The 23,592-nt window shown below is 32.7% G+C and overlaps 2 protein-coding genes across 2 annotated transcripts; one reads left to right on the top strand and one right to left on the bottom strand.

Annotated features, from left to right (window-relative positions):
- The first annotated feature begins 11,333 nt into the window (after window positions 1-11,333).
- Window positions 11,334-13,295, top strand: LOC114184173 (protein trichome birefringence-like 42). Its single transcript, XM_028071440.1, has 5 exons — window positions 11,334-11,633; window positions 11,872-12,046; window positions 12,141-12,319; window positions 12,410-12,568; window positions 12,814-13,295. Exons 1-5 carry the CDS (start codon window positions 11,365-11,367, stop codon window positions 13,079-13,081), a joined length of 1,050 nt encoding a protein of 349 aa, XP_027927241.1. The 5' UTR covers window positions 11,334-11,364; the 3' UTR covers window positions 13,082-13,295.
- A 2,054-nt stretch (window positions 13,296-15,349) lies between these two features.
- LOC114184647 lies at window positions 15,350-15,898 on the bottom strand. Its single transcript, XM_028071963.1, has one exon. It carries the CDS (start codon window positions 15,896-15,898, stop codon window positions 15,350-15,352), a length of 549 nt encoding a protein of 182 aa, XP_027927764.1.
- Window positions 15,899-23,592: the final 7,694 nt, after the last annotated feature.

Below are 23,592 nucleotides of genomic sequence, written 5' to 3'. Positions count from 1 at the left end.
ATACTAATACTTTTATTAAAATTGATATTTTTATAAAATAAGATTAAGTTTATTTAAATTTTTAATTTACATTTAGCCTTATTTTTTTTATTATAAATTTAAATTTATTTAAAAATTATATTTCCAAAAACATATTACATCATACTTTAATATTATTTTTTATTTGAATTTATATTTCAAACAATTATATATAAAATTATTTGAAATATAATTTTTTCGAAATATAAATTTCAAATATCGTTGAAATAAAGTTTAATTCAAAATAAATTTAGTAAATAAAATGTTGACATGATTTTAGCTAAAATATAAATATAAAGAATAATTCAATATAATTTATTAATTTTTTTAAACTTCTCATATTGATAGATTGTTATCTAGATTAATATAAATTAGTTTCAAAATTTCACATTTCCAATACTAAATTGAACTTAAAATATAAGGCTTTTACACTTTTTAATTTTATATTGTTATAAATAAATAAGTTTCACTTATAAGTAATTCTACTTAAGCCTAATTAGTTATATTATGTAAAATATAATAAAAATTATATAATGACATTTATATTCAGACTCTTTTGCACGGAAAATAATTAGAGAAGAAAATGTCTAATAAATTAAAGGTAATTTTTTTAATAAGTAGAAAAATAAATGGTTTTTAACGTGAAAAAAAAAATCTCTTTGTAGATAATTTAGTTTCTATGAATAGTTTAGTGATCATGTACAATGTCTAATAATTAAATTCATTATAAATTTATCATTAAAATAGCTTAAGTTTCACAGCCATGTAAAAATTATTTTTTATTCAAATTATTAGATCAAATAGTGCTTGTAAATTTAAAATTAAAATAAGTTAGCTAATATAAAATGTTGACATGATTTTATAGAACTGTCAATACGGGTCATCCGACCCAATCCGGCTCGGCCCGCGACGGGTTGGCCACTTAGTGGGTCAACCCAACCTGATTCACTTATTAGCGAGCCAACAAAATTAGAACCTGACCCGACCCACCACGGGTTGGCGGGTTAAACGAGTTGGCTCACTAGCTCACTTAATTAAAAAAAAAAAACACATTTTTTTTCTTCAATCTCAAGAAAATTAAATTATAATTCCGATTAAAATCTAAATAAACTTCGGTACAATCCAAATAAAATCCCAAATTATGTTAAACTCCAAATACAAACCAAAATCACAAAAATATAAATTACTATCTAACATCAAATCATTCTTATCACTTATCAAACTATAGTATTAGAGTCTTGAATGGATAAATCCACAACATTTTCATCTCTTAAAGCATCTTCTTTATCCCCATCTACAATAAAACAAGAAAAAAATAATGTTAACTAATAATATTAAAAGATTAAGTATTAAATAATTAAATTAATTTTACAATACTAACAATAATATTACCTGTTAATTCAAAACCACATATATATATATATATATATATAATATGCATATATAATATATGTGTATATATATATATATATTATATATATATAATATATATATATATATATATATATATAAATTTAATATTTAAAATTTATTGACGGGTTGGTGAGCCAATCCGGCTTATCACGTGTTCAATCTGAATGAGTCAGGTTCTGAGTGGGTTGGGTTCATTTTTTTCAATCCAACCCGACCCGAACCCGTGATGAGCCCAGGCTCGCAGGTTATAACCCATTTTGACGGCTCTATGATTTTATAACTAAAATTTAAATATAAAGTATAATTCAATATAATTTATTAATTATTTTTAAACTTCTCATATTGTTAGATTGTTATCTAGATTATTATAAATTATGTTTAAACTTTTACAATTCCAATACTAAATTGAACATCAAATATAAAGCAAGTTTTAATCATAAATAAATAAATTTTAATCTTATTTTCAATTTATCATAAACACAAACATTTCTATGTACATCCTCACAGACTTACAACACACCTTCATTCCCACATAAGTATTCCTATTTAAGATAATTAATTATATTATGAAATATACTAAAATTATAATAAAGACATCACTAGTGCAGTGAGGGCTTTTGGCCCCGGTTACTTTCGTGATTCTGCCTCGGTTTTAGAACCGAGGCATATTGGGGCGAGGCCAAAAGGCACCTCCTTTTGGCCTCGGTTATCACCCGAGGCCATAGCGTCTGTTTTCTGCCTCGGGTCTGAAAGAACCGAAGCCATAGCGTCTGTTTCGTCTTCGTAGTGGTGGCTATGGCTTCTGCTGCTGTTCTGGCTCATTCTCGCTCACCGTTGCAGTGGTGATGATGACGCGCTATTGTAGTGGTTTCTGCTGTTTCGCATGGATCTGTGTGGTGCGAAATTGCACGTCTGGTGAAGATGACTCGCGTTCCCATGGTGGTGTTGTGTGAGGATGCGCTGGTTTCATTGCAGGTGCTGATGGCAGGTCACGGTGGTGCGAGGTGTTGCCATGGTTGTCACTGGTTCTGTTGCAGAGAACACAATGCATTGTGAGGTCCGTGAATGGTGCAGCTGCGGTGGTGGTGGTGGCAACGAAGTTCGCGTAGAGTTTTCAAACTGACCCGCATCGGGAGGTGATTTGCAATCGGTGAACCTGGACAGCGCGACGGAGGCGACGACGCACGACTATTGATGGCAGATGCTGGTCGGCGACGGAGGCGGAGCGTGATGGTGGTGGTAGAGCGAAGAAATTCGCGCAGAGAGAAGAGAGTTTGGGAGACGATGAATAGTAGTTAGGGTTCGCGAATTGGAAATTTTAACAAACTTTATGGCCTCGGTTCAATTAATAACCGAGGCCAAAAGCCCCCTTTACTGCCTCGGTCCTTAAAGAACCGAGGACAAAAGCCTGATGCTGACTTTATGGCCTCGGTTCAATTAATAACCGAGGCCAAAAGCGCCCTTTACTGCCTCGGTCTTTAAAGAACCGAGGCCAAAAGCCTGATGCTGGTGGCATTTGAAAACTGGGCTGCCTTATATGCTTCGGTTCATTTGTAACCGAGGCCTAAAGCCCCATTTATTGCCTCGGTCCTTAAAGACCCGAGGCAAAAAGCCTGACGAAATTGCAAAAATGCCACCGCCTCCTTATAGGCTTCGGTTCAGCTGTAACCGAGGCCTATAAGGCGAAGTAAAATGTCAAATCTGCACTAGTGCATCTATAATCAGATTATTTGCATGCAAAATAATCAAAGAAGAAAATGTCTAATAAACTAAAGGTAACTTTTCCTTAATTAGTATAAAAATAAATGTTTCTAACCTGAAAAAGGAAAAATTTTCTGTGTAATTTATTTTCTATGAATAGTTATGATCATGTAGAACATCTAATATTTAAATTGATTAAAAATTTGACATTAGAAGATCTTAACATTACCATATTCAAATCATTACATCAAATATTGCTAGTAAATTTTAATTTAAAATAAATTTGGTAATAAAAAATGTTGACATCATTTTAACTAAATTTAAATATAAAGCATAATTCAGTATAATTTTTTAATTTTCTTTTTTAAACTTCTCATATTATTAGATTGTTATCAATATGAATTATTTTCAAACTTTTACAATTCCAATACTAAATGGAACTTCAAATATAAGGCTTTTACACTTTCTAATTTTTATATTGTAATAAATAAATAAGTTTCAAATCATTTTCAATTTATTATACACACAAACATTCGCACAAATGAAAATCCCTTATATCACCATACACCCTTATTTGTTCATAAGGATTTCTACTTAAGCGTAATTAATTATATTATGTAATATCATTAATTATGACTTAAAATATAATAAAATTATATAATGACATTTATAATCAGATCATTTGCATGAAAAAAATTAGATAAGAAAATGCCTAAAGCTAAAGGTAACTTTTTAATTAGTAGAAAAATGAATGTTTTCTAACATGATCAAAAATATTCTCTACGTAGATAATTTATTTTCTCTGAATAGTTTAATTATCATGTACAACATCTAATAATTAAATTGACTAGAAATTTGTCATTAGAAGAGATTAAGTTCCATTACCATGTAAAACTTTTTTTTTATTCAAATCATTACATCTAATAGTGGATGTAAATTTTTATTTAAAATAAATTTGGCATAATTTATTAATTTTTTTAAACTTCTCATTTTTAGATTGTTATCAAGATTATTATAAATTGTTTTTAAACTTTTAACGATTGCAATACTAAATTGAACTACAAATATATTAGGTTTTCTCAGTTTTTAATTTTTATATCGTTATAAATAAATAAATTTCAATGTTATTTCTAATTTATTACACACAAACATTCCTCTATGTACATCCTTACACACTCACAACCACCCAACACACATGAACATCTCTCTTCTATTAATATCCACACAACCTTATTCACTTCTAACTATTTCTATTTAAACGTAATTAATTATATTATGGAATTTCATTAATTATGACTAAAAATATAATAAAAATTATGTAGTGACATTCATAATCAGATTATTTTCATGCATAATAATTAGGGAAGAAAATGCCTAATAAGCTAAAGGTAACTTTATTTAATTAGTAGAAAAATAAATTTAAAATGATAAAAAAAGTTTCTCTTTGTAGATAATTTATTTTCTATGAATAGTTTAATTATCATATACAACATTTAATAATTAATTTGATTAGGAATTTATCATTAGAAGAGCTTAAGTTACATTACCATGTAAAACTTATTTTTTATTCAAACCATTACATCAAATACTGCTTGTAAATTTTAATTTACAAATTTACATTAAGTTTGGTAATATAAAATGTAGACATGATTTTAACTAATATGTAAATATAAAGCATAAATCAGTATAATTTATTATTTATTTTTTAAACTTTTCATAATGTTAGATAGTTATCTAGATTGTTATAAATTATTTTCAAACTTCTACAATTTCAGTACTAAACTGAACTTCAAACATAAGGCTTTTACACTTTTTAATTTTTAAATTGTTATAAATAAAAAAATTTCAATATGATTTTCAATTTATTACACATATAAACATTCCTCTATGTACATCCTTACACACTCACAACCACCCCAACACACATGAAAATCCCTATATGTAGAGCAAAAACTTTACGGGTATCAAATTATATTTTTTATATATAAATTATTATTTTTTTAATTTTAAAAGAATCTTTATTCTCTCTTCATTTCTTTTACTCAAAACAAGCACATATAGTAGTAGAACTAAAAAAAATGACTATCATTCATTATCATATCATAAAATAACTATAAAAAACTATCATTAAATGTCAAAGATTACTTTTAGTGAGAGTGCTCCTCTAAGCTCTATCAATGACTTAAAATCTTCAATAGTTAAATCAAAATTAAAGCTTTTTTGCAATATTTCTTTCAATATAGACTAGTATAATACTTGCTAAAGAATTTCGAAATTCATTATATATAACTCTGAACTTTAGAGAGGTTTTTTTTTTCACATTTCTTCAATTTTTGAACTCATAAAATTTCTCAAGTTTAGTTTATGTAGATGCATTTTTTTCATCTTCATTGTAAAAGGAAACAATTCGTTTACCCTAAACCCTAAACCACATGTATAAGGAAAATAAATTGCTTAAAAAACAAAGGTAGAAAATGATCTTACTCAGAAAAGAAGTTGTTCGATTCAAAATGGTTCTTAAATATTCAATTTCAATGTGGTGGAACTTGATTTTGAAAATAATAAAAGATTGAAATTGAAAGTTGAGATAGAGAAAAGAGGTGAGAAAGAGACAAAGGTATAGAAGAGACGGAAACAAAAAAGAGAAGAAAAAAAATTACAAAAGGGGAAAATGCCGTTTTCAAGTTAAAAGATACAATATTATGTTTTATGTTAATTATGAAAACATAACTTCTATTGTTTATTATAAAAAATATATCGTCTATTGTTTATTAAGAAAACATAAACATGTTTGATATTGTTGATATTGTTTATAACAATATCTTTATTTATATTTGGTTGTTATATATATATATATATATATATATATATATATATATATATATTTATATTTGTATCACTCTTTATTATAAATATATTCATCTTATGTGTATTTTAGACCCAAGAAAAATCAACATTGTACAATTTTTCTCTATATTTAACAATAATAGTATAAAAATATAATTTTAAAATATATTTAAAAAAACAAAATAAAAGAAAGTTTGAGGGAGTCGTGACTAGAAATGTCAAAAAAATTTGAACCCGCAGGTATCTGCGGATAATACCTGCAACAGGTAAGAAATGAATATTGTAAATGGATATCTGCGGGTAACGGGTATGGGTATTTTTTATACCCGCATGTTAATGGGGCGGGTACGGGTATTGTAAGGCCCACAAATTTCATTATCTTTATTATGCCCTAAATTCAAGAGGCTGCCCCAAATGTAATGGGCCTAAGGGCTGGCCCATAGGGTGTCCAAGGCCCCTAAGGCAGCCACACCCTTCTCAATTCCGTCATTCTTGCAAAACGGTACGCTCACACTCTTCCTTCTCTCCTCAGGGCTATGTTAGGGTTTAATCCCAATCTCGATCCAATGAGCTCAGTTTCGTCTTCTTGCTTCGTGTAAGTATTCTACAACTCATATCTCTCTTTTCCATTCGTATGTTCGTATTTCTAGTTAGGGTTTCATCGTACACTTGTTTTAAAACTTGCTCCGCTATTCTTTTCCAGCTCGTTAATATGTTCTTGGAGCTGTTGTGTCCGCTGTTGGAGTCGAACTCTTCTTCTAGCTCTTTCCAGGTAAGGGAAGCTAGGGTTCACTCTTGTATTACTTTTTTTTCTGCTTGTGTTACTGCTATTTCACTATGGTATTTCTTATGTGCTGCTGTGAACTTATGAAATGCATTATTGGGCTATTTGGATCTTGTTCGTGGGGTTGTGCATGAGAGAACAATGGTGAGCATTGTTTTCTTGCCCAAGCGATCATGTCTCGCCTAGGCGAGACTAACAGGGGCTCGCTTTGGTTTTTTTGCGTGAGCTGTCACTTGAGCGACGAGCCTCTATTTTGAGCGAGGCACAATCTTGCTCAAGCGAGGAGGGCTCGCCTAAGCGAGCGAGCGCAGGAAGCCACTATTCCCCTTCTCGAGCCCTCGCCTAGGCGAAGGGAGCTCGCATGAGCGAGAATACTCTCTCGCCTGAGCGAGACCCTTCTGCTTGAGCGAGGAGCTGGGTGAGGAGTGCGTTGGTTCTGTGGTTTCTTTGTTTTTGGATGTTGGTCATATGTTTGGACTGATTATACATTTTAAAGCATGAATTGAGTGATTTTGTATGAGCACGATGAATTATGGTTTGTGACTTATGAATTTAACATGATTTGGGTATGATGCATGTGTGGAATGATTCATGGGTTAAAGGTGATGAATTTGGCATGGTTTTGGAATGGAAAATGATTGAAAGTTGGTTATAAATGTTGGCATGAGAATTATATTCATGCTAGTACATATTGGATGGTTAAACATGATCGGTATGTGATTAGGGCGTAATTCCATGAATCTCTAGGTGAGACTTCATGGTGGTGCCTCAGTTGGTCGTGACGTAATTCCATGACCCCTGTTAGTGGGAGTTCATGGTGGTGCCCCATCTATATAATTTAGTAAGGATTCAAGATAAAGTTGCATCCTTACGCTCTAAGGAGTCGATTAGTCTTACATAAAGCGGACTGACTCTTGTGGTGAGAGTAACAGGAGACCTGAAACCCATTAAGGGCTAACCTTGTGTGTGGAGGTTGAAACATTGTAACACTTAGCTCGGGGGAGAGCAGCTTGGTAGAGCAGGGAAGTCCACCACAAGTGCAAACATCCGTTGAATCCGACTAATTATATGTATCCGGATGAGTCGAGTCTGAGTCTTAGTGTATTGTTTGCAAGTCATAACATGATTAGATGATGCATGTATATTTGACGTTGAAAGTGTATATAATTATATAATAAATCCTTTTTCGCTCTAGCTTACCCTTTTGCTTGTTGTATGTTTTGTGGTGTGGATCTCTCTCTTTGTGATGATCATCAATTTATTGATGTGAGCAGATGCGAGAAATACTCGTGGTCAACAGGGCGATGGTGGCTCCGTTGCTTAGTCATCTAGACTTAGGCTCTATCCATTATGTCTTTCTTAGGGCTACTGTCCATGTATTGCCTAGTCTTTTGAATCTTATTTTGTTTATTGATTGGATTTTGTACCCTATCTTGTATTGGCATCATGGTGTGTCTCAGGATTTCCTTTTATAAATCTTTGGATATCTTTAAGGAGTGATTTTATACTCCGGACCTTTGCTCGTAATATTATATTGTGTGACGTGTCATTTAAGTAAGTCTATTTATTAAATGGGACATTACAAATATCATAGTATCCGTACCCGCTAATTTAAATTAAAAAAAAACATGATTAAAATATTAACATATTGATTTTGAATGAGTTATTTTTTTATCAATTAGTTTAAGAAAAATAATCTTTGTAAACTAACATTTAACACTATTCAAAATGGATTATTTGGACTTTGTTTGAAATGTATCAATGTCATGTATTGCATTTTATTTGAATTTACGATTAAAATATGTTGTTAAATTTTTTTTTTAAATACCCGCGGGTACCCGTGGATATCTGTGGATACTAAAAAATTATGTGGATACCCGTATAAGGGATACCCGACGGATATAAATACGGATACGAGACAGATATTTATTCAGCGGATAAGGTAAAAAGAAGCTACTATCCGTACCCTACCCGTCTCATTAACATCCTTAGTCGTGACTCCCTTTAGTCATTAAGAAGAATTGTACTTGACTCTGTGTATATCACCACACACTCTCGTTCATCATAAATATTCCACTTAAGTATAATTAATTATATTATGGAATATAATTAATTATGACTAAAAACATAATAAAAATTTACATAGTAACATTTATAGTCAAATTATTTCCATGAAAAATAACTAGAGAAGAACATGTCTAATAAGCCAAAGGTAACTTTTCTTGAATTAGTAGAAAAATAAATGTTTTGTAACATGAAAAAGAAAAACTCTTTATACAACATCCATTAATTAAATTGATTAGAAATTTATCATTACTAGAGCTTAAGTTTCATTACGGTGCCTATTTATAAGGAAAGAAACTTATGTTTCATTCAAATCATTTCATCAAATAGTGCTTGTAGAAGGAGTACAGAAAGGAAACTCAGAACACTTTTATCCATGTGTCACTTATATACATATATACTCAACTAAATAAAAACAAAAATATCACTCTTACAAATATTTATCAAATGATATCCATATATGTCAATCAGATATTGTCAATAAAATAATATCTATAATTATAGATAATTATGTCTATAGATAACCTAAGAAAATATCTCCTAATTAATAATAATAATAAATAATAATAATAATAATAATATATCACTAATTTTAACTAAAATTTAAATATAAAACCTAATTGAGTATACTTTTTTATTTTTTAAACTTCTCATGTTAGATTGTTATCTAGATTATTATAAATTATTTTCAGAATTTTACAATTCCAAAATTGAACTTCAAATATAAGTTTTTTACACTTTTTAATTTTTATATTGTTCTAAATAAATAAATTTCAACTTCATTTTCAATTTATTAGGCACACAAACATCCCTATATGTACATCTTCACATACATGAACATTCCTCTATGTATATCCCACATACCACCACCCACTCACGTGGATGAATGTAGTCACCCTCGTCGATATGTACACATGTATTCACATACGCACAAGTATTCGTATTCACATATCCACAAGTTTTCGCACATACACACACTCCATCCACCGACACACCTCCTCACACATACATCCCATGCTCTCACACATGCATATCACACATGTTTACGAACACATATAATTTAACAATAGTAATAAATGCTTCTTACTATTTTTTTTTTCAGTACATAATGTTTTTTAGTATATCAATTTTATCATCTATAAACCTTTTACTAAATGTACCATAAATCTCACTTTCTTTTCTCTCATTTCTTTTTCTTTTCACCTATCCCAATCGAAACAAAATCTAAATATCTTTTGATTTCTATAAATTATTGTTTTTGTTTTTATTACATATATATATATATATAACTACTTTTTTTATTATATATCCTTAATCTAATTAATATGAAGTGAATAATTAATTAATATAATAATTCATAAATATTTATTGAAGTAAGGAAAAGAGTGTTTCATTTAAAATTATATTAAAAATAGGGTCTGTTAATCAGTACTCTTAGAACATTGGGTAAGGATAATTAATATATATTGAATTTTGTAAAAAATTTATAGTTAACTGTGATAATAAATAAAATCTGACCTAATAATTACTAATGCAGTTTCATGACAAAAATGTCCTTAAATGTTGTACAAAGATGCTTTATAATTTATTTAGTGTTAACCATAAAAGTTAAAAAATAATTAAATAATAAAATAACTATATTTTAATGTTTTAATGTTGTTAAAAATTAAAATATAATTAAACATAAAAAAGTTAAATTAATATAAAAACAAAAAATAAATAGTGTTAAATATCTTAAAAGTTAAAAAAATAAAAATAAAATATCAATTTGAAACTTAATTTTTTTTCTCTAACTTGATAACCTTTTGCAATATCTCTATTAACTTAATAAAATCATCTGTATTAAAAATACAAACAATATTTTAACATCTAAAATTATTAATTATAAATATACAAATTTAGCATATAAAATAATTTAATTATCTAAATCTTTAGTAGAGACCTTACAAATTCCAAAATATTTAATTTGTATCAGAATTGTTTAAAAATCTCAAAGGATAATTTTGTATTTATAAAATCTGTTACATACATTTATATTATTTCAATTAATAGACTTAATTATTTCAACTTTCAATGTAAAAATAATAAAATTATATTAATTATTTCTTAAAAATATTCTTGTTTTAAACTGGAAAATGACAAACTACTGTTATAAAGACATAGAGTTAATATTGAAGAGGTGATGCGTCAGATTATTATTAAATTCAGCAGTTATGATTAACCCAGATTTGGGAAACCGAAACTTTCCACAAAGACAACCATAATATAAAACTTTGACATTTATAAATAAACTTGTACTTTCAACAATAAGTAACACCTTTTCTTTAGAAAAATGAAACGTAAATCACATCACGTGATAAAATTAAAGGCCAGCAATAACTTCTATTTGATGCAGCAACTATATACACAAATAGTCTGTCTCTGTATTATTTTCATTAAAGCTACCACTAGAAATGCACATAGGACCAACCCCACATGTTTTTATTTTATTTATATAAACCAACGTTAACATTCACGCGCTCTCAACACATTGTCTGATGCAATTTGAAATGAAGTTCACATTGTGGTTGTGTCCTCTGCTACTAGGCTCAGCTTTTGTATGGGCAGTGGCACCTCCTCCACCATCCCAAGGTTGCGATTTTTCTGAGGGAAAATGGGTCGTTGATGAACCCTCTTCCCACCCTCTCTATGATGCTTCAGGGGACTGTCCTTTCATTGGCCAAGGATTTGATTGCTTAAGAAATGGAAGACCAGATAAAGAGTACCTCAACTATAGATGGAAACCCTCTGGTTGTGACCTTCCAAGGTAATGTGTTTCAGTTTTGTTAGTAGTTTGGAGTTCTCATTCATCAAGTTGTTTTAGTTTAATTTGTAGTTTTGAGTTCCATCTTTTTAATGTTGTGTTGCATTAAACATTTGATGTCCAGAGTTTATGATATATTTTAAATGGCAGCATTGTTTTTTTCTGACTTCCAAGCTGGCACCATGAAGTTCAAATTTGAATTTTTTTTTCTTCCCTCCCCAAATGGTGTTATTGGTGATAGGTTTGATGGGAAGAAGTTTTTGGAGAGAAACACGGGAAAGAAGATAATGTTTGTGGGGGACTCCATAAGTAACAACATGTGGCAGTCACTCACTTGTTTGCTTCACATTGCTGTCCCGAACTCAACTTACACTTCAACAAGTCAGACACAGCAACTTTCTGTGTTTTCGTTTCCGGTATTGGTTTTTTTTCTGTTTACAGAGGAAAGTGTTGAGCCTTTGTAGTTTTTTGATTGGTTTATGATTTGGTTCAACTTTTGGGACATTGTAGGAGTACAAAGCTTCAATCATGTGGTTGAAAAATGGGTTCCTAGTGGATTTGGTTATTGACAAAGAAAAAGGGAGGATTTTGAAGTTGGACAGCATTAGCTCTGGGGACCAGTGGAAAGGAGTTGATGTTTTGATTTTCAATTCTTACCATTGGTGGACTCACACAGGACACTCTCAAGCGTAATGAAACCTTTGATTAGAGCTACCTTTTTGGTGTTTTCTGAGAGGAGGGAGCCATGTGGCTAATGGCTTCACTTTAATGTTTTGTAGGTGGGATTACTTTCAAATAGGGACTGAACTGATCAAGGACATGGATCACATGGAAGCTTTCAAGATTGGACTCACTACTTGGGCTAAATGGGTTGATTCTAACATTGACCCTTCAAAGACTAGAGTTTTGTTTCAGGGCATTGCTGCTTCCCATGTTGAGTAAGCTGATTTCACTTTTATGACTTTGAATTTAACCTTGGCCTAACTCAATCTCAGCCACTACTACCTTATCAAGTGAAAATTGTCCAATCCTTTATCAGTTTTTACTTCAATCATATTAGTAATTGGTGATTTTTAGTTTCTTCAAAAGTGTCTGCATAACTTGACCAATTTTCATGTATGTTATTCATTGTACGAATAAGAAAAAAACCTATATTTGAAAATTCACAAATTGAAAATTCCAGCAAAAAGGGGTGCTTGAGGCAAACTAAACCAGAGGAAGGAGCAGTGGCAGCATATCCTGGTGTAGACATTGTGAAGACAGTAATAAGTAACATGGAAAAAGCTGTGCAATTGCTAGACATCACTGTGCTAACACAACTGAGGAGAGATGGTCACCCCTCTATCTACACAGGGCGTGGCACTTCTTTTGATGACTGTAGTCACTGGTGTTTGGCTGGTGTTCCTGATGCTTGGAATGAAATTTTGTATGCTGTTCTACTTGGAAATTAGTACCTTCATCATGTTTGTTCTTCATTCATCTTACTCTTCATTATTTATTGCCATGGAAGAAACACAGGGCTCCTTTAAATTTGAAAGAGTCCTTCATTGTTTATTGCCCTTGAGGAAATAGGCCATCCATAGGATATTGAAAAAGTGTAGATGTTGAGTGTTGTAACTTGGATTGATCTGAAAGAATAATTGAAGGAAACAAAACTTGAAATAATCATGTGTTACTGGTTGAATTTTGTTGGATATTAAAGTAACAAAATAATATGAAAATTTTTAAATTTGAGATGACATACATTGTTTGGGTGGAAAATCCTGAAAAATTACAGACAAAATCAAAGAAATGTTTTCATCAAGGGAAATTGTAATTACAATATCTCTCTAAATACACACGGAAACTAATTACAGTTTATCTCTTTTTAATACGAGAATACACTTTCCTAGAATACTTTTTTTTATTCATTTCTCTAAAATGAAAAGTTACAATTTTGAGACACGCGAAGTTCATAAATGGACTAGTCTAACATGGTTGTAGTCAAAGGACGGCATGGTTATAGTCAAAAAATTAACATGGTTATTAAATGTTTAGGATGAAAAATTTGTCATTATATTATCAAAATCATCCAAATCACAACTTCAATATTACCCAGGTGTAAACACCTTATGTCTTTCCTTGTTTTCACAACTTCAATACTATCCAAATCATCCAAAATCTTGTTGAAATTTACTAGTTGCTCAACTGTTGTTATTGTTTGTCATCTTGAATGAATACATTTTTTTATTCAAACAGAGTCTATGTGATTTTGTAATATATAATGATCAAGCTTTATCCATATTGATGCAATAGTTCTCTCCTTCAAGACTTCCCTAAGTACCTTATACCCAACAAATAGATATACAATACTTCTGACTTTTTTTTATCATGCTAGTCTTCTCCTTGTGATTCAAAAATCCCTAATACAACTTTTATCTTGATCCTCCATAATCCAAAGTTGATCTCACCAGAAAATTCTCAACGTCAAACTTAATGACCAACTCAAAACCTTGTGTTTCTTAAATTTGTTTATTGTTCCCAAAGACAAAAACTTTTAGGTTCACAAAAATCACAAGAAAACACGAAAACAAAAATGAAAGAAAATAATTGTATTATAAAAAAAACTTGTATACACATATTACATATTAGTAAAGTGTACATCATTTCTATGGAGTTTTGCATATTCTCTATGTATAGAACTAAGGGAAAGAAATATTAGAAAACCTTTTTAGACAACTAAGACAACATGATCTAATATAGATGATAGACACATATGATCTACCTAAATTTAACACTATTCGACACTCTATAATAAAGAGTCTTATATACTTTTCATTTTACCATCATGATTTAAAGTCAATACATCACCATTTAAATAACTATATAATATAAGTTAATTATCAATACTATTCACTATTTTTCCCCAGAAATATTTTTTCCTCTTTTATTTACGTGAATAGCATATTGTAAATAAATATTACATTCTTAGCACGCTTTTGGTTTTATGTGGGAATTCGGGTTCTCGAAAATCGAATTCCAGCCTTCATTTTGTCATTTTTATTTTTATTCTCTAGTCAGAATTTGATCCCAGAGACCCGAATTCTGAATTGGGTTTTTATTTATTTTTTTTTGTTTTTTATATAAATAAATTAGAATTAAGGTTTTTGAATTTTTTTAATAAAATAGATATAAGAGTTAATTATTTTTCCTCTTTGTAAAAAATGTTGCATTAGAGGTTAATTTTTTTAAAAAAAAATAGATTTGGTATTGTGTTTTTAGTTATTTTAGGTATTATTTGAAAAAATAAAAAATAATTTTTTTTCTTTTGAATTTGTTGATTTAAAATAGATTTTGTATTGTGTAGTAAGTTATTTTGTGTGTAATTTGAAAATATAAAAGTCAATTTTTTTTTATAATTTGTGTAGTATTAATTATTTTTAATAGATGTTTATAAATATTGAAATTATAGTTTTCTTTAATTTTGGATAATTTTTAAAAATTGTATATTTTAAACATTTCAAATTTGTAAAAAATAATTTAAAAATGGAGGAAATAACTAAAATAATTTAAAACCATTTCATTATTGTATTATAAATAATTTATTTATTTATTTTTGGTTTATATAAAATAAGTAACAATAAAAGATAATAAGAAAAGATGTACCATTGAATTGAATCAAGTATAAATTTATTAAACACAATTAAGAGTACAACATAAATTAAGTGGTTTGATGTGGATCATTTAAGTGCAGGGTTATTAGGACACTGATTTCTTGTGTGTCCTTCAGTTCTACAATAGGAACACTTTCTTGATTGTCTTCCTTCCTTAATGTCCATCTCAGTCCTAATTCTACTTGATTTAGGACGACCCATCTCGCTCCTTTTTGTGGCAGGATGAGGCCAAACTTGTGGCCCTTGGTATGGTGGCCAATATTCTTCATGTCTTAACTCGTCAAATAAATTGTCATATACTTTCATGATGACATCCAACCTATAATGGGGACTTATGTACATGTTGAAGTCATGATGTGCATGCTTGCAAGCTGCAATAACATATGAACATGGTAGATGTATTTTTTGAAACTTTCCACAATCGTACCACCTTTCATCTAATCTGACTACAAATTTTCTTGCAAGACGTACTTCTCTGGGATTCACAATCTTCTCCACTCTGAATCTTGTGGTATTTCTATCAAATTCAACGACATGGTGCGTGTTTGACTTGGAGTCCGTATCTTGTAGGAAGTTGGTCGCATATTCAGAGTACACATGACTAGCACTAACCATTGCAGTTATTTGCCTACCTCTTTTCGTGAAGTATGTGTTGCACCTGGTGTACGTGGCCAATACTATGGATGAAATGACAAATTCCTTGTCTACTTCAGGACAGAATTTATTGCTTCAGCCAGATTTGTTGTTACGTGACTCTACCTTCTTCCTTGATCATATGCACGACACCACTGCTCCCTTGGAATTTAGTCTATCGAAGCTGCTGCTTCTGGGTTGTCTTCTCTAATGTTGTTGTAGTAGTAGTTACAACGTGTACGCTACAAATATAATTATAAGAACAAATTATTTTCTAATAATGGGTATGAATAATTAAAAGCCAAAAAAATGAAAAAGACAAATTTACATGTAATAACTTACCCATATTGACGAGGAACTTTTTCAGAGTTGTATTCTTGAATCTTTTTGTAAAATTTTGTGCAATGTGTCAAATACAAAACACCTGCACGCAGTTCCCTTCAGTCCAGCCACTACTGGGTCTGTTGAATGCTGCACTGATTGAATTGTGGCAGTCTGACATTAAGCATAAATTTTGTTGAGGCATAACATGTGTCCTTAGGTTTTTAAGGAAAAAAAACCAAGCTTCGGCGATTTCACCCTCTACTATAGCAAATGCAATGGGGAAAATGTTATTTCTCCCATCTTGTGCAACAACTACTAGAAGAGTGCCCCTATACCTTCCGTAAAGGAAGGTTCCATCCACTTGCACTATTGGTTTGCAAAATGGGAAGCTATCAATGCATGGTTTGAATGTCCAGAACACTCTTCGAAAGTGTTGTTGGTTTTCTAGGACTTCCTCCTCATTTGTAATTGGACTTATTTTCAACTTGTATACAAACCCAGGCAAATAAGTTTGCATGGCTTGTAGTAGGCATGACAATCAGTTGTAAGACTGTTCCCAGTTTTCGTACATATCTTCAATTGCTTGCTGTTTGGCTAATCATGCCTTGTTGTAGGTTGTGTTATATCCCATAAAGGTCTGGATGGAAGAAATTATTGTTGCAATTGGTGTGGCTGGGTCTGACTCCACCATTTATCTTACATGTTGAGATATTATTCTTGAGCCCAGGTGCCTGTGGTCTTGCGTTATGAGTTGTGTGGCACATGTGTGCACACCTTCAACCTTTCTAATTTCCCACATTTGGTCCCTTGTACGTAATATTGCCTGACATTTCCAAGGACACACTTGTTGTACACATTGCACCCTCAACCTTGTTGTGTTTGTGTGTGTGGTTTTATAGGTGCAATGGTTTGTTTTGTGGTACCCATTTAAAGTATCTAAAAGTTGTTCCTTTGTTTGGAACCTCATTCCTTGGGTCAGTGTACCAACATCGTGCTCAAAGTTGTCATGCAATATTGTGTAGTGGTCATATGCGTTTGGGAATTCCTGGTGTGGGGTTTGGTTATATTCTTCATATAATTCGAAGTGTTGTGGTAGGTTATAGGGGACATGTGTCTGAGGGTGAGGGTGTTGTTGTTGTATGGGGTGCACATCTAGGGTTTGGTCATGGTCATCATGTTGATAAAAAAGTATATTGTCCTCATCTTCACTAAACACGTTTAAGGATGTTGTAGGTAGACCTAGTTTCTCAAGAGTTCCACCAACTTTCCCGTTAGTTTGCCAATGGAGCGGTGATCGAGTATTGAACTACAAAAATGTCCCCACAATGATTTAGTCGGATACCAGGCAAGGATAGATCACATGCAACAAAATCAGGTAACATTTAACATTTGTATAACGATAAATGGTTCTAAATGAATGACTAACATTTTTCAATTATTGTTATAGTTTATTTGGGTTCCTTATGAGGGTTTGGGCTCTATTATTGATGTTGAAGCATATCGGGACCAAGCAATATGAACGTTATGCACAAATTTAATTTGTTTTGCCATTGTGGAATGACACTAGTCGGACAAGGTGAAGTTATAATTTCGAATACCACAAGAAATCCCTGAAGAACCCAACAACCTTGATCATCTACATAAATTAGACATGAGGGGGAGACAAGATGAGAACTGGGTTACTAGACATGCGCAATGGATAAATGTATGGAATAACCGATATGACCTAACGTTGAATGAATTACTGATGCTTGGGCCCCTTCAACACACAAGGGAGTACATGTCATGGTACATTTCAAACTCATGTTTATATTTGTTAGTTCCACAAATGTTAAATGATCCTAGAATGCATCGTGCATCGACATCGACAAATATCCCTCGACCACGACAAACTAGGTATGACTTAAACACTCCACCTCCACCACGAGGTATAGAGGGAATGAGGAATTCAGTTTCTTCAAACTCAGAACTAGGCATACGAAGTATGTTTGCAACTTATGTTGAAACACCACCTTCTGCACAACCGTGGTACATATCCCCAAATTCCAAATTTCCTAGAAGGTTTGGATCAGCCTCAACAAGACTCAATTTACTACGTCCACAATCCATATGCAAAAGCATAATCATCTGCTGCACATGATGATCATCAAGCTGAGGAGGAACACGAATCACAACCTTCACACGTAAAATAACCTAGACTTGAAGTGCGTAGGAGGAACCCCACGAGAAATAGGCGTCGACCACGGTGTGGAACTAGACACCACTATGGTGATTAAAAGGACAAAGATGTAGTTTAATATTTTATTACATATGGAATAGGTCGTGCTTATGTGTTTGTAAGAGTTTACCATTTTTAACACAATTTCAAAGATCAGTAATGGAAAAACTTAATCATTTCAAATGCTTCATTGCTAAATAGCAAACAACAATTTCTTTCGATAAATTCAACAAGTTCAATGATCTTAAAGACCAATGTTAAAACATAAAAAAAGAACTAAATAGGTACAAAGTTGTCACGCTTCTCAACTTTCATGAAGTTAACATAAAAAGATATTGTCGCCGTAGAGACCATCATTGAGTGCCACTGAATGACATTTTGAAGATCTTCGTCATTCCTTACAAAAAGGAACTCATCAATGCCTTCCACAACAAATTCAAGAGGGACATGGTACCACAAATGGCTCAGTGGGTGATGAGTCCATCTTTAAGAGTAAGGAAACCAAGGAGAAGCCATGCGAAATTGATGAGGCTTCCATGGAGAAGGATGAAGGCGCGAAAGCTAGAAGATGAGAGGAGAAGTTGTGCAGCAATGGTGTTTGGAGAAGCTCTCAAGTGAGGTTGGGCCAACATTCAAGGAAGGGGGCTAGAGGAAACCAAGAAGGAGAACTCTAGCCTAAGTTGATTCACAAAAAGAGAGGAGTCTGGAGTCATCTCAACAGAGTTTCTCTACTATATTCATGAATGAAAAAAAAAGAGTTTTAAGCTCTCTATTTATAGTACAAAAGGATAGCTAAGTGGTCTAGAAAAAGGAAGGGAAAAAGGATCTAGAATGTGGTATTTGGATCCAAAAAGAGAGCATGAGGCAAGTGTGACTTGCCACCTAAGCAAGTCACAAGGAACTTGCTTCTAGGCGCATAAGAGAAGCTTGGTGACCAAGCTTTGAGCAAAAAGGATCTAGATCCTCTTGAAATGCGCCTTCCCTCTTGTTGGGCTAATTTCAAGCCCAACTCTTCTTTGGCCCAATTCTCTTCAAGGCCCAAAAACCCTCTAAGGCCCAATACATGGCCCAAACAAAACCCTATTCTACGAAGCCCAAAATACAAGGAAGAAAAGATAAAGATGATGGAAAAGGTAGTAGAGAAACAAGGTGTTTAATCGAAGGCCACCCATGTTTAGTTGCATTCGTTTACGAAAGCGACAACAATGTTGTAAGCCAAAGATTGGTGGAGAAAGTCCAGTTACCAACAAGCTTTCACTTAAGTCAAGCAAGAATCAAATTCAGTACAAGACAATGTGTGAAAGAAGAAATATGTGATATTCCTCCCACAAACTCTTGTCATCTTCTTTTGAAATGGGCATGGCTTCATTTTAAAACTCTCATACTTGATGAACGTTCCCTTTATTTGAGGTGTGATGGACATGAAATGAAGTTGAAATTTATGACACCAAGACAAGCCAGTAAGGATCAATATAGGCTGAAGGAGAAAATATAAAGAGAAAGAATAGAAAAAGAAGAAATATAAACTGCAGAAGGAAGAGAAATTGAAGAAAAAGAACAGGAAGAAAAGATAAAGATGATGGAAAAGGAAGTAAAGAAACAAGGTGTTTAATCGAAGGCCACCCATGTTTAGTTGCATTCATTTACGAAAGCGAACACAATGTTGTAAGCCAAAGATTAATGTAGAAAGTCCAGTTACTAACAAGCTTTCACCCAAATCAAGCAAGAATCAAATTCAGTACAGGACAATGTGTGAAAGAAGTATTATGTGATATTCCTCCCATAAACTCTTGTTATCTTCTTTTGAAATGGGCATGGCTTCATTTTAAAACGCTCATACTTGATGAACGTTCCCTTTATTTGAGGCATGATGGACATGAAATGAAGTTGAAATTTATGACACCAAGACAAGCCAGTAAGGATCAACATAGGCTTAAGGAGAAAATAGAAAAAGAAAGAATAGAAAAAGAAGAAAAATAAACTGTAGAAGGAAGGGAAATTGAAGAAAAAGAAAAGGAAGTAAAGAAAAAGATGATGGAAAAGGTAGTAGAGAAACAAGGTGTTTAATCGAAGGCCACCCATGTTTAGTTGCATTCGTTTACGAAAGCGACAACAATGTTGTAAGCCAAAGATTGGTGGAGAAAGTCCAGTTACCAACAAGCTTTCACCCGAATCAAGCAAGAATCAAATTTAGTACAGGACAATGTGTGAAAGAAGTATTATGTGATATTCCTCCCACGAACTCTTGTCATCTTCTTTTGAAATGGGCATGGCTTCATTTTAAAATGCTCATACTTGATGAAGTTCCCTTTATTTAAGGCGTGATGGACATGAAATGAAGTTGAAATTTATGACACCAAGACAAACCAGTAAGGATCAACATAGGCTGAAGGAGAAAATAGAAATAGAAAGAATAGAAAAAGAAGAAATATAAACTGTAGAAGGAAGGGAAATTGAAGAAAAAGAAAAGGAACCATGTGAAGTTCATCTTGGGCCTTGTATGTGCATTGGAGGTCCATTCCTCTTGTATCCTCCTAGCCATTGCTCTGGTTGTAGGTCCCTTGGATAGAGGCATCTCATCATTCCCTCCCTCTTGAGAAAGATTTGTCCTCAAATTTGAAATTTCTGCCTCATCATATGTACCACTTGCAAAAGGTATTAAGTCAACAACATTAAAGGTGGCATGTACATCATATTCCTCAGGCAACTCTAACCTATATGCATTATCATGGAGTCTTTTTAGCACTTTAAAGGGACCATCACCTCTAGGGCTAAGTTTAGGCTTCCTTTTCTTAGGAAATTTATCTTTCCTAAGGTGTAGCCACACCCAATCCCCTTCTTCAAAAATCATTTCCCTCTTCCCCTTATTGTTGTACTTAGCATACCGCTCGGTTTATTGCTGGATTTGTCTTTTAATCCTCTCATGCATTTTCTTGACAAAATCAAATTTTGCCACCCCTTCTTTATGAATAAAATCATAAAGTGTAGGAAGTGGTAACAAATCCATAGGAGTGAGAGGATTAAAGCCATAGACAGCTTCAAATGGAGAGATCTTAGTAGTCCTATGAACTACTTTATTGTAGGCAAACTCAATATGGGGAAGGTATTCATCCCAAGATTTGTGGTTTCCTTTCAAAATTGCCCTTAGCATAGTAGACAGAGATATATTAACAACTTCAGTTTGCCCATCAGTTTGTGGGTGACATGAAGTAGAGAAATTGAGTTTAGTTCATACCCTTGACCAAAGAGTTTTCCAAAAATGGCTAAGGAACTTAGTATCTTTATCAGAAACTATGGTGCGGGGTATACCATGAAGCTTGACCACATCTCTAAAGAAAAGCCTAGCAATGTTGCTAGCATCATCCACTTTGTGGCAGGGTATACAATGTGTCATTTTGCTAAAACGATCTACCACCACAAAAATGTAATCAAAACCCCTTTGTGTTTTTGGGAGTCCTAAGACAAAATCCATACTTATATCTTCCCAAGGGGCTGAAGCAACAAGCAAGGGGGTGTATAATCCATGAGGCATTGTTTTAGACTTAGATTGTAAGCATGAAATACATATATTATAATGCCTTTGGACATCCTTCCTCATAAGGGGCCAAAAGAATTTCTCTTTTAAAAGACCTTGGGTTTTTTCTATCCCAAAATGACCCATTAATCCCCTTTCACGTGTTTCTTGAACAAGGAGTTTTCTTTGTGAACCTTGAGGAATACAAATTTTTCCTTTTTTAAACAAATACCCCTCATTCACATAGAAACCTCCTTGAGGTCTTTTCATACATTTAGCATAAGTAGAGGAAAACCCAGAGTCTTGATTATACGTTTCTAGAATGTGATCAAATCCAAGAATTTAGGCTCCCAATTTTGAAAACAAGGTGTGCCTTCTAGACAAAGCATCAACCACCACATTACTTTTGCCCTTCTTGTACTTTATCACATAAGGAAACTGTTCCAAGAATTCCATCCACTTAGCATGTCTTTTATTCAACTTGTGTTGGCCCTTCAAATATTTTAGCAACTCATGGTCATTATGAATGACAAACTCTTTGGACACAAGGTAGTGTTCCCAAGTTTGAAGGGCCCTAACTAAGGCATACAATTCCTTATCATAGGTGGGATAGTTGAGGGAGGCACCATGAAGTTTTTCACTGAAATAAGCAATTGAGTGCCCTCCTTGAAACAACGCAGTACCTATTCCTACACCGGATGCATCACACTCTAGCTCAAAGGTTGTTGAAAATTTTGGTAAAGCTAGAATGGGTGCATTGATGAGCTTTTCCTTGAGTTGCTGAAAAGCAGACTCTTGTTTTTCACCCAAATTAAAAGATACATCTTTCTTAACAAGTTCATTGAGGGGTGAAGCCAAAGTAGAGAAGTTAGGAACAAACCTCCTATAAAAGCTTGCCAAACCATGGAAGCTCCTAACCTCTCCAACATTTTTAGGAGTAGGCCATTCTTGGATGGCCTTTATTTTTGTAGGGTCAACATGGACCCCATTTTTATTTACTACAAAACCTAAGAAAATAACACTATCTACACAAAAAGTACATTTCTCTTTATTTGCAAACAAACTATTTATCCTAAGGATGGTAAGGTCAGACCTCATATGGTCTATGTGCTCATGCAAGCTCTTGCTATAGATCAAAATGTCATCAAAGTAGACAACCACAAACTTTCCTATGCACTCTCTAAGAACGTGATTCATTAGCCTCATGAATGTGCTAGGTGCATTAGTAAGCCCAAAGGGCATCACCAACCACTCATATAATTCAAATTTGGTCTTAAAAGCGGTTTTCCACTCATCACATTCTTTGATTCTTATTTGGTGATAACCACTCTTTAAATCAATTTTAGGAAACATGAGGGACACGTGCAATTCATCAAGCATGTCATCAAGTCTAAGAATGGGATACCTATATTTAATGGTGATGTTATTTATGGCTCTACAATCACAACACATTCTCCATTTCCCATCCTTTGTTGGTACTAACAAAACAGGCACAACACAAGAGCTAAGGCTCTTTTAAACCCAACCCTTCTCCAACAACTCTTGGATTTGAGACTCTATCTCATTTGTTTCTTGAGGATTTGTCCAATAGGTTGGTCTATTTGGTACACTAGCCCCAGG

Source organism: Vigna unguiculata, chromosome 5 (assembly GCF_004118075.2).
Source record: "Vigna unguiculata cultivar IT97K-499-35 chromosome 5, ASM411807v1, whole genome shotgun sequence".
Lineage (NCBI taxonomy): Eukaryota > Viridiplantae > Streptophyta > Magnoliopsida > Fabales > Fabaceae > Vigna > Vigna unguiculata.
The sequence above is the reverse complement of the archived record's forward strand: the minus strand, read 5'-3'. Positions and strand labels throughout refer to the sequence as shown.